Source organism: Acanthopagrus latus, chromosome 9, assembly GCF_904848185.1.
Source record: "Acanthopagrus latus isolate v.2019 chromosome 9, fAcaLat1.1, whole genome shotgun sequence".
In the NCBI taxonomy this organism is placed as follows: domain Eukaryota; kingdom Metazoa; phylum Chordata; class Actinopteri; order Spariformes; family Sparidae; genus Acanthopagrus; species Acanthopagrus latus.
In genome coordinates, this window is record NC_051047.1 from 18,064,861 (window position 1) to 18,082,126 (window position 17,266).

The 17,266-nt window shown below is 42.5% G+C and overlaps 1 protein-coding gene across 5 annotated transcripts in view; it reads left to right on the plus strand.

The window, feature by feature from the left end:
• Positions 1 to 17,266, plus strand: part of abca12 (ATP-binding cassette, sub-family A (ABC1), member 12) — an 80,292-nt gene that overhangs the window by 47,130 nt on the left and 15,896 nt on the right. For all 5 annotated transcript variants that reach the window (XM_037109909.1, XM_037109905.1, XM_037109908.1 and 2 more), the window contains 14 exons: positions 597 to 758; positions 984 to 1,167; positions 1,779 to 1,997; positions 3,116 to 3,312; positions 5,332 to 5,489; positions 7,092 to 7,325; positions 7,547 to 7,694; positions 8,001 to 8,247; positions 10,145 to 10,234; positions 11,294 to 11,381; positions 11,559 to 11,686; positions 12,873 to 12,960; positions 13,308 to 13,416; positions 15,463 to 15,517. In XM_037109909.1, the coding sequence (XP_036965804.1) occupies positions 597 to 758; positions 984 to 1,167; positions 1,779 to 1,997; positions 3,116 to 3,312; positions 5,332 to 5,489; positions 7,092 to 7,325; positions 7,547 to 7,694; positions 8,001 to 8,247; positions 10,145 to 10,234; positions 11,294 to 11,381; positions 11,559 to 11,686; positions 12,873 to 12,960; positions 13,308 to 13,416; positions 15,463 to 15,517 (2,107 nt within the window). The remainder of the gene's footprint in view (positions 1 to 596; positions 759 to 983; positions 1,168 to 1,778; positions 1,998 to 3,115; positions 3,313 to 5,331; positions 5,490 to 7,091; positions 7,326 to 7,546; positions 7,695 to 8,000; positions 8,248 to 10,144; positions 10,235 to 11,293; positions 11,382 to 11,558; positions 11,687 to 12,872; positions 12,961 to 13,307; positions 13,417 to 15,462; positions 15,518 to 17,266) is intronic.

The following is a 17,266-nucleotide window of genomic DNA, read 5'->3' on the forward strand; positions in this document are numbered from 1 at the left end:
AGCATCAGCACAACAACATTAGCGTTAGCATCAGCACAACAACATTAGCCTTAGCATCAGCACAACAACATTAGCATTAGCATCAGCACAACAATATCAGCATTAGCACTGAAGTAAACTAAGTGATTGAAATCATTATCTTTGTTATGATTATGGTGTTGAACTTCCCCCTACCTGAAGCAAATACAGCAGTTTACTGTTGTCTTGGTAATCTTACCTCTAATTTAAAGTATTAATACCGAGATACTTTTTTGATACTACATGTTTAGAATGACATGAAATCAACATTCAGTAGAAATCAAAGTCTACTCAAGCACACCTAGAAAGAGAAATAACAGATCTGTAATTAGATTTTCAACCCAAGGCTGCACAGATGCTAATATTATAACAAATCTTTTTGTAATGTCTTCTGTTGCTTTCACTGAACCAGCACTGTCTGCAGGTTGTTCATTTTAAAAAAGGATCAAAATGCTTCTATTTTGAGAAACTGGGACTTTCATCTTTTTCCACTTTCAATATTCTGGTACCGGGACTACTTTAGTCCGAAAGTTGTTTCGGGTCTTCACGAGAAGTCTTTGCTCTTCTTCATCCCGCAGGAAACTACGGCATCCCTGCCCCATGGTACTTCCCCTTCAAAGCCTCCTTCTGGACCGACATGTGCTGTTGCGTTAAATCTAACTTTAAGGCGGGCAGAGGACTCCTCTTCACCAACATCATGCAGAACAACCAGCCCGTCTTCCCCGACGACAAGGGGAAAGGTACAGAAATAAGAATGATATTGTGGTATCTTGGGGGCAGATAACCAAAAGCACTGCTGTCTCCTCTGTTTTGTTGTGTTTTGAAACATGTCCTCCCTTTTGTGGTCTTTCATTGTTTTGATCCAGACACCTCACTAGACTTATATATGCCCCTCGCACTTCATTTTATTCCTGTCCCCCTTTAGCTTGATTTACAGGTTGCCTCTGTCTCCGTGTTTCTCTCAGGTCAGAGCGCTCTTTCCTCCCAGGTCGGTGAGAACTTCTCAAAGCTCCCAGTTGGCGTTTCCCTCCACGGTCTCAGCAAGATGTACGGTGACAGAGTGGCAATTCAAAACCTAAATGTCTCCTTCTACGAGGGCCATGTCACCTCACTGCTCGGTCACAACGGAGCCGGCAAGACCACCACCATGTATGTGCAGCTCACTATTGTTTCTGTTTTCTTTTTTTGCAGTATCAGCATGTCCTAAGATGAATACGCACGCGTTTCAACCATTCATAGACTGTATGTGGTGTCTTTTAAATTTGATTTGTGCATCCCTTTAATCATCTCAATGGCCCGCTGCTGACAGGGAGATTGTTTTGTCCAAATCTGGCACAGCAAATGCAGCGTGGTGGAGATTAGCCTGACGGGTCTTCATCAACTGGAGCACTTACATTTACATTTTAAATGTGACTAATTCTGCTGATGCTGTTATTCAGAGAAACGCACAATGAATGCTGTAGCAGAGTAAGATTCAAAAACATCCAAAACCAGGAAGGGATTTCTTGTCCTATATTGTTCCTGGGAACAATAAATCATAGTTTAAGAGGAAAGTGCTGCGGGTGAAGTACAAAAACAAGTTAATGGGAGAAAAACAAAGGGCATTTTCAACATTTATACCTCAGGTAGCAAACAGGAGCAAAAGTAAGAGCGTGATTTATAACTTTTTCCCCATTATGAACTATAAAATAACCAAGAAACTATTCTTATATGATAATAAATGATCCTACATGAACTTTTAACCCATGCCTCATACTTAGGTCTCTCCTGACTGGCCTATATGCCCCATCTTCGGGCGGCATTGAGGTGTATGGCAGAGACATGCAGACGAACATCGATGACGTCCGCAAAGAACTGGGGGTGTGCATGCAGTACGACGTCCTCTTCGACCACATGACCGCCAAGGAGCACCTGCTGCTGTACGGCCAGATCAAGGCGCCGCAGTGGTCACGCAGGGAACTGAGCGAACAAATCCGCACGTGAGTGGTCGATCATTAAGTACAGGGAGCACCCTTAATAATGTGCTCAATCATAATGCACGTTGTCTTAAACATGATGTCAGGGGTTCTGCATGACGTAGCAGTGCCATTTGATATATTCTGTAACGTGTTCTGTTAAAAGATGTTTAAAATAGGGCACCTTTAGCTCGGTCAGTGACAAAAAATATAGATTAAGATTGTAAGAGTGTAGCAGGGAAGTAGTTAACAGTGTTCAACACCAGTAATTAGTCACATAAAGTCAATTTAGATAAATGGCACTTTTTAGTTTTTGGGAAGAAATTTAAATCAAAAAAGAAATTGGCTGATTTTGAATTACTAAACAAACTAAATAAAACACCAAATATACAAATCCCAGGTCTGTATTTATATAATGTCGGTGCTAACTACAAATCAAACTCATTATGTCATAACAATGTTTGTGTTGAAAACTTGAATGATGAAGTAAATATGTATGTAATGCTGTTATCAAACCCTCTCACTGAAGTTACATCAAGTGACGGGGGGGCAGAGAGGCTGAGACAGAGACACCATTCAGCTTATTACAAGACGCTGAAGCATCACGATGAGTCTGAAGCTGTTACTTTAAGGGAACAAGTTGCATCATGTTGCTTTGTTGCTGACACCCATGGGCATCTCAAGAGCTCTGATATGTATCAGACTTTGTCACTGAAAGCAGGTTGATAACATTTGTTGTTCTCTGGGAAAATTAAAAAAAATATTTTTCCAATGTTGAGTTCACATTATCCATAATAATTTTTTAAAAATGTTATTCTTATTCATTTGTGTCTTTTTGGAAAATCTTTTGGGACTAAGTGTGAGAAAATATTTTTTCATTCTATGGCATCATTAAGCTGCAGCTTGGGCTCCTAGTTGCATCATGAGACAATTTCTGGTGGGTTTTCCTGCGTGACAAGAGAAGCAATAATAAGCCTGACCCTTAAGGCAAAGAACTGTACCTCTCCTCCAGCTTCCTGGTGCTCCGAACCCCCCACTGGGTAACTGATGGAACTGTGGCTCAGAAACCGTGCAGCAATGCATAGAAAAGGTATGTTAACATGCGCTCCATGTTTAATGCTTTTCTTTGACTCCCCCACCAGGATCTTAGAGGAGACAGGGATGTACGCTCACAGACACAAGCGGGTGGGCACCCTGTCGGGCGGCATGAAGCGCAAGCTGTCAATCTCCATCGCCTTCATAGGGGGCTCTCGCTTGGTGGTTCTAGATGAACCCACCACAGGAGTTGATCCCTGCTCCAGGCGTAGCATCTGGGACATTGTTATCCAGCACAAGAAGAGTGAGTCTCTCAGAAACACACACACACACACACACAATGAACACACACAAGCATTCCTGTTAATTTTATTCTACAAACTCTCCATTGAGCTCTACAGCTACTACTATGAAAACTGCTACCACTAATGATACTAACAAGAAGAAGGGGTAGAAATAGCAAAATAACAAGATCAGAACAAACAGGCAAAGTGTTCCTTCTTTTTACGTCACTTGGAGTCCCACAAGAGTCGATACTCGGCCCGGCTTTGTTTAGTTTGCATCTGCTACACCTTGGCCATATTATCCTTTACTTCAGCAGTGCCCCACGTTGCCACGCTGATGGAACACACACATTTGTCTCGTTTGGTTGTGAAAATGGTGAAATCCGGATTCTTTGCACTGCTGCTGTGCTCTAATCAAAGACTAAATGGTCTCTAAATTAATAAAACTGAATTATGTAAAAACTGAAATTCCGGCGATTGGTCCTGATCATATATTTAACAGTATCATCCACACACGCTCTCTTAAACACACACACGCACACCCAGACTTGGACTGCTGACAACTAAATATTTGACCATAAGTTCAGAAGTTTTTAGTTAAATCAGAAGTATTGCCAGCACAACCTTAGCTTTCCAAAAACTTAGCGGAGCAATTTATTCACACCTTAATTTCCTCTCATCTCGACTGCTGCTATTCATTATTTACTTGCCTCAATTATGCAGCAATTATCCATCTAAAGTTGGTGCATAATGCAGCAGCAAGGCTCCTGACAAACACCAGGCGTAGGGAGCATATCTCACCAGCTCTGGCTGAATTACACTGGTTCACTATTTGTTTGGAATTCATTTCTGCAATTTTGTGGATCGCTTTTTAAGACACCAAACCAAATGTTGACAAAGGGTTCGGCAGTCAAGACTTAAGACAAAGGGGCTTCATTCTTTTGTGGAACAAACTCCCCCATCACCATCTGATTCAATCAGCTGAGTCTCTGTCACATTTGAAAAAGCTTTTAAGAGTTTTATAACCTGTTGCTTAAATGGTTTCATGCAGAGGTTGGAATTAACAAAGTACAAATATGAAAAGTCTGAAGGCCACTGCAGTGAGAAAGTACTTTAACTGTAACTGCAATGACCTTTAGGAGGGATACTCTTTTGCTTTTATACTTTGAGTACATTTTATAGCCTCTTTTACATGAGTGAAGAAGTTGAATTGGTATTTGAAATAAAGAATGTGTGTAATTCTGCCAGCTCTGCCACCCAGAGAAACACTGTGGTATTTAAACGTATATTATAAATGCGTTGCTAATTACATTGCATCGTTTTTTATTTCTAGTTTTGCACAAAAACACTTTCTAGTTTTGCACTCATTCGCATTCTGAGTGCAAAGTCTCCAAATCCAAACTCTCACTCTTGGGTTTTCCACTGAAAATGCCTCCAACTCCCTATTTCCTGAGACAGAACAGGAACGAGCAGGGAACCTGGAGCTGACCCTGGAGGGCTTCCCCCCCTCTCAGGCTTCTAACTTTAAATTCAGCATATAGTTAATCTAAAAGGCATCCGGAAGTATTTTTTTCTTCTTTTTCTGGCTCTATCAGGGTAGCAGCAATAATGGCAGGGAGACTGCTAAATGTCATCTATTTGTAGATGCAGAAAATGTCCAATGTAATTGGGCATGTCTCAGATGTTAGGGAGATTCTGGTGCCGGTGGAGTCTCTTTCAAAATCAACTTTATGCACCGCTTGCTGTTTGTGCGCCTGTTTCTCTAATGATTTGTATGTGCATCATGCAGCTTGTGTATAGCTTTTGTCTTTGTGATGTCTGGTTTTTTGGTTGTTTACTTGGATGTGTGTTAAATGTCTGCCTGTCTACAGCTACACTTAAAAGACCATCTAGGAGAGGAGAATAAGGGAAATCCAAAATTGATCTGACTCCTGCTTCTGTGATGCTGATTTGAGTTACAGTTATGGGTGAAGGGGACGGTATGATTATGCATGCACAAATTATACATATTGCTTTGTGTGTGTGTGTGTGTCTGTCAGATCGCACCATCATCATGTCCACCCACCACCTGGATGAGGCTGAAGTATTGAGCGACCGCATCGCCTTCCTGGAGAGAGGAGGCTTAAAATGCTGTGGTTCCCCCCTCTACCTGAAAGACAAGCTGGGCCAAGGCTACAAACTGACTCTCACCAAGAAGGTATTTATCCTTACAGGCGTCATGTGTTTTTGACTTCCACAAACATGAAATCATGATAAGACTGAGATGACGTGACAACCTTTTAGCATTAGTGAAAGCTGAGTGATTGCAGGCCCCAGTTTTTATCTCGGAAGCAGAAGCGTATCTCTGGTGCATTTTTACTCAGACTTTCTAGTATAGTGACACATCTTCTGCAGTTTGCAGCCCGCATAAATCGTCACATTTCACAGTGCATTATTATGGATGAGCTGGCCTGGTCATGCGTAAATACGTCCTCGGTTTTATTTCTGCCACATTGGACACTAGAGTTGCGCATAATACATATTGCAACAGATTGACTTGGATCGGATAAATTGAAAAACTGCTAAATGGGCTAAATCCAGCACAAATAATTCTCTGCCGAATACTAAGAGCTGGCTCATACTTTATTGCAGCATGCTATAACTCCAACTGCTTTCCTTATTTTGCAATTTAAAGTCTCTCTTCTTGCTGAAATATAAGTTTACTACCATAGTATCCTACATGCCAGTTACATATTTTGGTATTTTGGCTCTTCTCACATCTTTTTCAGCTTGTATCTAACACCTTATTAATGTAGTACTCAATATTTTTAATGACCCAAAGGCAGAAAACCTCAGACAAAATGCATTGACAGTTTCATAATCTTATCCTTCAAAGCACTGTCAGATGACTTGCAACTTATTTGAATGATGTATTGATTAAAAGCTGTAATAACTTTTTTTCAAACCAACAGCCTGCCCACACAGGAGGTATTCCAGCTGTGTTTTTGAGTACGATGCATCAGATGCACAGTTATTTTAAACTCCACTGATGCCACCCTTCAAAATTAATGAAAATTTAGAAAAATGCCCTCTGGAGCCTTAAAAGAAAGTGAGAAAAGGTTCCTGGATCAGCATCTTAAGTTAAGAGGGTTTATCCTGGGCTGAGACCCATCCTCCATCCAAGTTTCGTGGAAATTCATTCACTAGCAACAAACAAATGAACACGGGTGATAATATACCCTCCTCTGCAAAGGGGATACAATACAGCTGCCTCACAGGCCACACAACTGCTTATGCTATGTGTGTGCTGCTAAGTCTCTGGTGACCTACACTCAGTACTGTCCCTGAATGCATCTTGTGACACAGATGGAACACTGAAGTGCTGCTGCGCTAACATATTAATATTTATTCTTTCAGGGAGTGTATGCATAGTGTACATAAGGGTCATTATTATAGAAGTGGATAATCCCGCTGAGCTCAGCATGTCACGAAAGTCAGACATGGTTGATGTTAGGAGGAGAATGATGATAGAGCATACATGTCATGAAAAACACAAACGCAAACAACAAAACAAACACAAAAATGCAAATGGCCCACATTCAGAAACTGCACCTTTGAATATGCTTTAAATCTGTAGCTGAAACAGAGCAGTCGGGCACAGGGTGAACAGAGGTGCTGCCAAAACGGACAGTATGAGAATAGTAATGCGTTTTGTTGTGCATTAAAATGTGAACATGCTTTGTAACATTAGCATGTTGTAAGAACTTCAAAGATAAAGCATGCTGAGTGTGATGATATATTCCTACAATTGTTTCTGCAGATGCCGAACCCTGAATCTGAGCCGATTGACAACGCTGAACTGAAATCTTTCATCCAAGCTCATGTACCTGAAGCTCGACTGAAGGAGGCCCAGGGGGGCGACCTGGTCTACTCTCTGCCCCCCTTCGGCTCATCTAACGCCTCCTCATATCGCTCCCTCCTGACCGCGCTGGACTCCAACCTAGACGCCTTGCAGCTGGGGGGTTACGGCATCTCTGACACCACCCTCGAGGAGGTAAGTTAGAACACCCACGCACAAACACAAACTGCCTTAACTGCTCAGGTGCATTTCAATGATACTTGTTTAAAAATACAGGAGCTGCAAATGTGCTTCTGCTCATTAACTTGCATTGATTGCATATCCCGTTGACATGTATGCATAATCACATGCCATAAATTACACTGATTGGCTCGTTGATAAACACAGCTGCTAATGTTTTCTTTGCACTTGTGTAGGTGTTCCTCCAACTGACTCACAACAACACAGAAGCTGGGCCTGAGGACGGCCTCCCGACCATCTCGGAGACGGTTTGTGACACTGCATCCATCGACAGCTTCCCTTCAGACCACAATGATAGTGTTTCCAACTTTGGTGACAGCATCAGTAAGTTTGCTCACTTATTCCCTGTAATGTTCCTTGTCTTGTTCCCCACATGGTCCCTCCTCCCCTTCTCATCCTTCTCTTCCACCTTTTGCGCTTTGCCTCCTTCACCTGCTCACATCACATCCAATGAAAACAATGAAAGTTGATGATTGAACATTTAAAGTGAAAGGAAGCATGTGGGATGTTAACATGAATCTTTGCTCTTCCTTCTTTTGTGATACATTCTGCCAGTGTGCCTTAGAGACAGTAAGAGTATAATTATTAAAAAAAAAAAAAAAATCTTCTCTCCACCCTCTTTCCCTCTAGAGCTTACCGGTTCGACCATGGTGTGCGGCTTGGCCCTGGCTTGGCAGCAGATGACAGCCATATTGATCAAGAGGTTCCAGCACAGCCGCAGAGACTGGAAGGGCCTGCTCTCCCAGATCTTGCTTCCTGTTCTGTTCGTGGTGTTTGCTATGGGCCTGGGCTCCATCAAGAAAGACCTACAGCACTATCCTGAGATGGAGCTTAGCCCAGAACTTTACAAGTTCGGACCGAGCTACTCCTTCTTCAGGTCAGTCGCCAAAGAGTACAAAGGAGCACTGGGAGAGGAACACAGAAGTAAATAAGGCTAATCAGGGTGCGTTTACACCAAGCATGTGTGGAGCACTTCAGTCAAACTCTGAAGCTTTGCTCTTTTTTAAAAAAGTCATTTGAACAACAGCAAGGGAGTCTTGTTCAATTTGATGTGAATTGTCTGACCAATTCCAGGAAACACTGCAGACTTTTTGTGATTTTTAGGTAAAAACATGGTACATTATGGCAAAAGCAAAGCTCAGAGGAAGTTCTATTGAGGTGTCATGTTTTGGTGTTTACAAAATTGATACTGCTCAGATTGAAGAACACAACAGAATCAAAAGGTCACATTTTCAAACCACATAACCGCCTCTGCAACACCTCTGCAACGCTGATGAAGGCTTGATGCATCTCATTACTTTTTTTTCCGGTTCCTGCATCATTTGCAGGGGAAGACGTGGCGTACTGGTTAACAATGAATTTGAAGCAGCAGTTTGTTGAAGGGCAGACAGACCTTAAGGAACGGGGGGGTGCGAGAAAACATGAGGGAAAGAGATGATTGCGATGAGGACGGCTGAGAAGTCGAGATCAAAGTGAGGCAGATTAAGAGTGTCAGGAGGTTGCGATGAATGACTTCATTCTTGAGAAGTGCTTTTGTTTGATCAAGGGGATATGATGCGAGGGAGAAACTGCTGAGGTGCCAATCTATATCAAAGACTGGATGGATGCTCTCCTCTTTAGCTTCATGTACAAACATAGACTGGGAAATTATATTTATTTATTTTCAATGAGATCAGTGTTTGGGTTGTCGCGTGCTGAATAAAGTAATAGGTAGTTGCTCGCTCCATCCATCCATCCATCCATCCATCCATCCATCCATCCATCCATCCACCCACCATCCATCCGTTGTATGCCACTCACTTGGCAGCAGGCTGAGCAAGGCTTTCCAGGCATCCCTCTTCCCGGCAACGTATTCCAGCTCCTCCTAGAAAGGTGTCCTACTAGTTGGTCATGCTTGAAAAACCTTGAAATGAAGGTGCCCAGGTGGTTCAAAAGAATTTTGTAGCTTCTTGAAGCAAAAAAGGAGCTCAGGCTGAGCCCAGACAGCCTGTCGAGGAAACTCAATCCAATCATAAGTATCCATGATTTCATCCTTTCGCTCACCAACTGAACCTCATGACCATGGGTGAGAGTCTGAACATAGATCCACTGGTTAATTGACAGTTTTACCTTCCGGCTCAACACCCTCCTCGCCACATAGGTCCAGCACATCTCACACTCCACTTGTGAGCAAGACCTCCAAAACACTTCACTTGGGGCAATTTACTCCAAACCCTGACCACTTCAGTCTTCTGCTATTATAACTGTGGATTGTAGAGTGTCACATTTTATGAACTCTCTCATAGCACTGTGTTTCCAGACCTGCCTGTATGAACTGCAAACTGAATGATTTGTTCGTTTATTTGTGAGCGTACCCCTCGGTGTGTTTAAAGGCGCAAATAAAAGAAATCCACTTAAATGTAAAGTGGCACAACAAATGTCCTGAGGATGTTATATTAAAATCTCTGACTGTGCCCCCATTTGCCATTTTATTGACAATGTTGTGAGTCAGTAAATTCCTCTTGAACCCAGTTTATTTGATTTGTTTATTTTTTAACAAGAAAGTCCTTTATAAATGCCAACCTTGAATTCAGATTATTTGTAAAACCACTGCAACAAGGAGGGATTTTAATAAATCAAGAATAATTCATACAAACTCTGTCTGTTAGAGCTGTATTAAACAACCTTTTATTTGTGTTACTTCATGTTCGTATCATTGTAATTATGATACAGTTCACTAAACTGTGCTCTTTATCCTCGTGTTGAGGCTGACTATTTGTTTTCTGGCTCTACAGTAACCAAAATCCCAACTCCAGCCAGCTGATGGATGCCATGATGTCATTCCCCGGGATCGATAACGCCTGCCTCGACAAGTCGGATGACCCGTACGTTATCACACCTCAAACGCCAGCCGCTTTTTTCTTTTTTTGCTTGAAAATGATACATTTGTCAGCGGCAGTCTGGGTGCCTGTGCTCAGTATCTGGACGTATTCCACTGTTCTCCACTCACACAGTGTTTTCATATTTCACTCATTGTCATTCTTTCCATGCCTCCTCTTTCACCTTGTTTCATTTTACTAGACTGTCTCCCTCCAAATTCCTGCTGCTCCCTCTCTCGTCTCTCTCGCGTCCCTCCCCCCTGTTTTTTCCTGCCGCTCGGCTCGACGTATGTGGCTGAAAGCCTGCAGCAGGACTCTGCGATGTGAGGAGGATCATTTGTATTCCGTAAACACCCCGTGTTTATAGGGGGGAGATTTTGCCCTTACAGCACTCAAATCAATGTTGGCACTCATGAACCAGACCCCGGATGCATTTTAAAATCCTCAGAAAAAAAAAAAATAAAAAAATTAGAAACGTAGAGAGAGAGAGAGAGAGAGAGAGAGAGAGGAGGAAAGATCTTATGGTGCAAGGGAGGCTGCATATGTTGCTTATGATGTCCTATTATCACAAAATGACAGACACTGAAAGGGTGCTGAGTGCTGCATTTTCTTGTTTACATTTTATTGGAGATAAACTGTATGGTCCCCTCACTCTGGTTATTAAAAGTAACAGGTTTGCATGTGAGCGTGCAGAGCTGCGTGTTGTGCTACAATCTCTTTTTCTGATCTGCACAAAGTGTCCCTGAAAACATTTGGCAGAAAACAAAAAAAAATGTGAGGGAGCTGAGCATCAACCCACACGAGCAAATCTCACACAATATGATATTACAGCACATATTAAACAGATTTGAAAACTGTTTGGGAAAAAAAAAATATTTAGGTCCTGATCTTGCAAATAAACACCCAAGCTCGCAGCTACGATGTAATTAGTTTCAGATTTTTGCCTTTCTAGTTGTGTGCAAGCATTAACACAGGCCAAGCATATCAACTCAGTCTAAACACGTGATAGTCTTGCGGTGTTATCATTTCACCGAGCCACCATTTCACTTGGTTTTCTTTTTAAAGGGTCTGCACGAGAAGCACGGGCAAGTGGAGCTCCAGTGGGAACAGCTCCAGAGCATTTAGTGCCTGTAAATGCACGCAGCAGGAACAGGTGAGACCGGGTCACTGAGAGCTGTGTGTATGTGTGTGTGTGTGTGTGTGTGTGTGTGTGTGTGTGTGTGTGTGTGCGTGCAAGAGAGAGAGAGACAGAGTGAGTTTATGTGTTTTCTCGCTCATGTACTCGATGAAAGGGCAAGTACAATGCATTTGTCTGTTCCGTGCGCTGCAGGTTTGTCAAGGGGAAAACTTCCAGCCTCCCCATAAGAAGATCCCTTCAGCTCAGATCGTGTACAACCTGAGCGGCCTCAACGTGGAGAACTACCTGGTGGCCACGGCGAACAAGTTCATCAGGAACAGGTACACGCAACCTGCCTTGTGTTTTAATGAGGACACATTTAGATTTTTCAACCCACGCGTCGCTGAGTTTGAATCAATAAACTAGCTGTGTTATTTAGATGAAGTGACGTTCCATTATAATCCAAGCAGTTAAGGGCTGCAGCGGCGTGAGATGTTCACAGTAACAATAACCAACTCCGAAAATATCAGGGTTTCACACCATTACGGCATATGGTATTATGCAATTATTATTGTTCTTAGATCAGATGACGCTTAAGGAGATGATGACAGGAAGGTTTTCTTGGTTGAACAAACACTTTTTTTCACAAAATTGTGTTTTATAAGTATGACAGACACTAAACTTGATATAAACTTAAAATACATACAATGTGGCCATAAAGTCTGAGACTTCTAGCCGAAATCTCAATGCACAGTTTGTTTCTAATGTTAATACTTTGATGACCAAGCTTGACCACTTCAGGAACACATCAAATCTTGGAAAATATGTACTCGAAATTCAGAGTATTACATTTTCTGGTTGTCCATCCATCCGTCCGTCCATCCATCCATCCATCCATCCATCCCATTCTTGTGAGTGCGATGTCTCAGCAATGCCTCAAGAGAATTTTTGTCAGATATCTGCCCGGACTCAAGGATGAACTGATTAGATTTAGGTGGTCAATGGTTAAGGTCACTGTGACCTCACATCTGCTCCATTCTCGTGGATGTCATACCTCTGTGTCTGTGTGTTACTCTCTGTTAGCGGAGTGGAGAGAGGCACCTAGACGAGGCGCACGAGAGCGTGTCTCAGCCATTGGACTGTTGTGGAAAATCCGACCTGAGTCCTTCACAAAGAACTCCACAATCCAGCAACATCAGATCTAATTATCACCTAACATGAGATCTTTATTAATTTCCTTTCGGGAAGGATGAGCAGAAATCTAATTGGCTGTAGATTTTGGTCGCCGCCTAAATGTCAGCTTAATACGATAAGGCTTCTAGTACCTTGTCAATATTGTGACTCGTACTAGTATAAATATGATCAGCAAAATGTTAAAATGTGCTTTATTGAAAGAGAAAAAACAACGAAATGCTCTGAATCTGTTTGCTTATATCAAAATGAAAAACAAGCCGGCACAGTGTGTCACATCTCATTCTTCAGCAGCATTGGCATGTTTTGACCCGTGCACTGTGATGTTTATTTCAGGTATGGTGGCTTTGATTTCGGCATGCCGCTCCCTCCTGACTTGCAGATGGACATATTAACGGTGCCTAAAAACCGCACTCTCTCTAAGGTAAAATCTGTCTCCCGTTTCCTTGCTGCCTATCTTATTATCATTTTAACTGCTGCCCTGATGAGTAGCTGAGCGCTAAAACACAACATCCTCGCTACGAGATCAGGGCTCGCAGACGGAGCTGCATTGTTACGCCATCAGTGTCATCGTAAATATGCTTTACTGCAGCAATTGTGCCGCTGTTTTAGTGTGTAAAAAATCCTCACATGATGACGTCTTCATTTATTGTCTCTTTAAAGCCTTGGTATAAACACTGGAATGGTGTGTTGTAGAGATGACTTACATACTCCGGTCTGCAGCGGTGTGATTCCTGGTGTCTGTGCATTTCTGTGTTTGTATGCGTTTAGGTCTGGTACAACCCTGAAGGCCACCACACAATGCCGGCATACTTAAACAGCATGAGCAACTTAATCCTACGCTCCAAACTGCCAGCTGACAAGGACCCACATAAATATGGTAAGGTGGAGCAGGTGGGGAATAAACAGTAAAATGTACAACTTTATTTGTGTGGTAATAAAAAAGTTATTGCTGTTTGCTCCTTTTTTTGAAATATTTTGAGATTTTTTTTGTTGGTGCTGTCCTTTATTCATGCTGACACCCGACACTTCTTGGATATTGTGAAAGAAAAGCTGTGAAAAATTACTTGGGTTGTGAGAAAAAACGATGCTCACATCGGCACGAGGAACATCTTTCTATCTCGGAAGGTGTTACTGATCGAGCACCCGCTGCATTTTGTGTGCTAAATATTAAGAGAGCTGTAAACAGTGTGTTTACTCATGGTTCATTTCACTGGATTAAAGCCAGGGGGTGCTGTGTGTCCTTAGACTCACATCATTATGCACATTGAATGCTGATGAGTGCCACTCACTGGGGAGCTGTGCTAAAGAGAACGAAGGCTGGCCCACGTTTTTTTCAGCACTGATTCAGCTCCGAGTATCTCCCTGACCATCTGCCTGCCACCAGGACTACGCCAACATACGCGCATGCAGACGTACACATGAAGAAAAAACACAGAAGTACATGCACACACCCCCCCCCACTGGATGATGAAAGTGCTCGAGGGTAATCATTTAAATGTTACCTGAAAGCTCACAGAGGTGGCAGGGGTGGAGTGAGGTGGGTGGAGATGGAGGGAGATTACTTTTCAAGGTGAGAGGTTGGTCTGTCAGATCTGAAGCCCCTCAGCTTCACGTTGTGAGCTGCAAGCACCGACTCTGGGGCGGGATCCTGGATTCCGCAGGTCGGCTTTATACACACTCTCTCTCCCTCTCACAGGATTTCTGTACATAGCCGCCCACTGCCACAGATGTACCATCGCGCACCTGTCCACTCTCCGCACTAGAGATTCTGATCACTCCCACATGCAACAATGCTTTGTGTTGAAAGTCTGTTTGCCCCATCCCACAGAGTAAATACACAGTTACTCAACTGTTTAATATTTCACCTTCAGGAGATGTGAACTGAGAATAAACCTGGTTTAATGCTTTTAAGAATAAAACAACAGCCACAGCTTGAGGCAGTGAGAACTAAAGTGTTCTACATTTTTGTTATAGATCTTGACCCATTGTGCTAATTTGGGTGATTAATATATAAGTCGATCAACAGAAAAAAACAAAAACAGCTACAGCTTTAACAATCCATTAATTACTGTCATGTTTTAATGGAATTCTTTTTTAAGCATACAGTTTTCTGGGAATAAAAGGTTTATGCTTCATTGATGCTGAAGTGGTTCAAGGTGATCATTATTCAAACCAATCTCTCTCGTCCTCTGATTGGATGATTGAATCATCTGTCCCGTGTGTATAGAGACAATTGTAGTGTTTGTTCGAAATAGTTGCTGGATAGGAAACCTCTACATACTTACATACGTAACTTACATAGAGTTTCTGATATTTATGATGTATTTCAACTACAAGTTCTGAGTAAAGTATTTCCATTATGTTAATGTGTTAATGTTAATGAGTAAATTAACTTGGTCTATGTAATATGTTACTTTTAAGTATGATATTTAAAGTAATAATAATAATAATAATTTTAGCAATTATTTATTTATTCACATCAACCAACAAATGTAACTGTTAGTTGTAGCTGACTCCCGATGGAAAAAAGATACAAATCAGATCTGATTAATGATTCCAAATCAGATTTTGCTTTGTTACGTGAACCCATCCGTCCCATCCAAGTGCCCCTTGAGCAAGGCAGCGAGCCTCCAGCCTGCTCCGGGGCTGCTGTTCTCTGGATGAACTCTCCTATCTCGAGAAATGTAAGCAGAGACGTGTAGGGTAGCAACTCGAAGACCCTGAAAAAATGATAAAGAAAATTCAATTTCCTTTGTGTGCACTGGCAAATGAAATCATCTTGCACTATATTTTTCAATTAACTGTGTCCCTGGCAAAGAGAATATCATTGCTCATTTGGTTCCAGTGCTGAGAAATAGCCCTGCATGCTGTTGTTTTTTTTTCTCCCACTGCTAACACAAAACTCGATTTCTCTCTTTTACAGCCATATCAGTTTCCAGTCACCCCTATTTTGGCCGGGTGGATGATGAAGATGTGATGTAAGTGCTGCACTTTAAATTCCTTCCTTCTGCTGAGACTGTCAACAACATCAATGGCTGCAATTGCTAAAAAAAGATTCTAATTAGCATACTAATTGGTGAAAATATCCTCAAAAATTAGTCAAGTCAGGATAAATATTATTGGCTGTTGTGTGGCTGAGCCCGTGGTAAATTATGGAAGCATCCTACTTTTCAATTCAAGACTTCAAAGTCAGGGTGGACTCGGGGCAGGGAGGTACATGACAGCAGTATTTACCCATATTTGATTTTCTAAATGGATTTCCCTGAGCTTGCACTATTGATCAGAGTCCCAATATAATGAGTGTTTACCCTGAAGGTGGCACAGAGGTGGATTGATTCTACCCTACTTCCCAAAATGAGTCCATTTTAAAATACTCCACATTCAGCCTTAGAGACCCACGCTGCGGATTGAGGGCTTGTGTGTGTGTGTTTGTGTGAGAGTGTGTGGTTTGTTTGTATGTATGCATGCAAACGTGTGTGTTCGAGAGCATCAAATCCAATAAATCGGTCCGAGAGTGGGCTGAGCCGACACTGTGGCCTGATGAAGGTCTGTCCTCTCCAGAGCCTTATTAGCCCTAACCATTTTCACTGACCATTTCCCTGTGTTTACTGCCCCGTCGGTTTCTCCACACGCTCACATCTCTTTAGGAGCATGGCATTTACATAGCTGTGAGCCCACTGAGGAAGTGTGGTGGCTGCACGTGCACACACTACCCCTCCTTCCGGGTTGATATCCTGCCTCCTCAGGTAAAGATACGGCAGGCTTATCGCTCCGAATGTCTCAATTCTCAGGGTTTGGTAGTTTTTGGCCGTTGGAAAAATTTCTCCGGCTATCTTGGCCGCACTGATAACAAGCCTGCTCACTAACTGCTGCTGCTGCTGCTGGCCATTCTCTGTAGTTAGTGCTGCCCTCAAACGCCTACCGCATGTCACCCTCTGCTACTCACTCTCCTTCTCACTCTGTCACTCTGTCAGCTCTATCACTGTCGTCCTCCCCCCGTTTTTTTTTTTTTTTCCAGCCTCGTGCAGCTTATTCTGTTTGGTTGATGGTGCCCTGGCTTGAGAATAGAGAAAAAAAGTAGTACAAGGCAGGAAAGAGAGAGAAAGAGAGTGAGGGATGAACAGGTAGCAGCATCAGGAAAGTGTGAATGAGTAATTGAGGAGTAACTGAAGGATCAAAGGCTCAGCCAGTTGTCTGGGGCCTAGTGTGGACAATAGGCTCCGCAGCCTCACAGCTGCACCACAGGCTCCCCGACTGTACAGCAATAACAGTGTGAAGATGTTCTCTACATGAGGCCGTCTGTTCCTTTTGCAGTTATTATCTTGTCAGAGGCGAAGCACAAGCATTTTTTTTTTTTAACAACGCTGTTTGTTATTAATGGAATTCCAATTATTGTGAGCTACTTCAATAGTTCACATGAGTCAAGTCGCAGCAGGGAAAGAAATGATAGTTTGTACAAGGGCTTTGAAATGGTGCTATTGTTCTCTGAAGAAATGACGCCAGGTTGCCTCATCCCTTATTCGTTAGCGCCTCGGATCAGAAGCTGTAGTAACTATACTTAAGGCACTAAAGGAACCCAGCACAGTTGTTTACCATCGGGGAATACAATGGGCTGCAGCAATTTATCGTCTGAACATTGGTACCGGCTGATTTGCGCTTGTTGATTGCTATCATCAAAGGAGATGACATTCACTGAGTAAAGTGGCTGATTTATCTGATGTGTCATG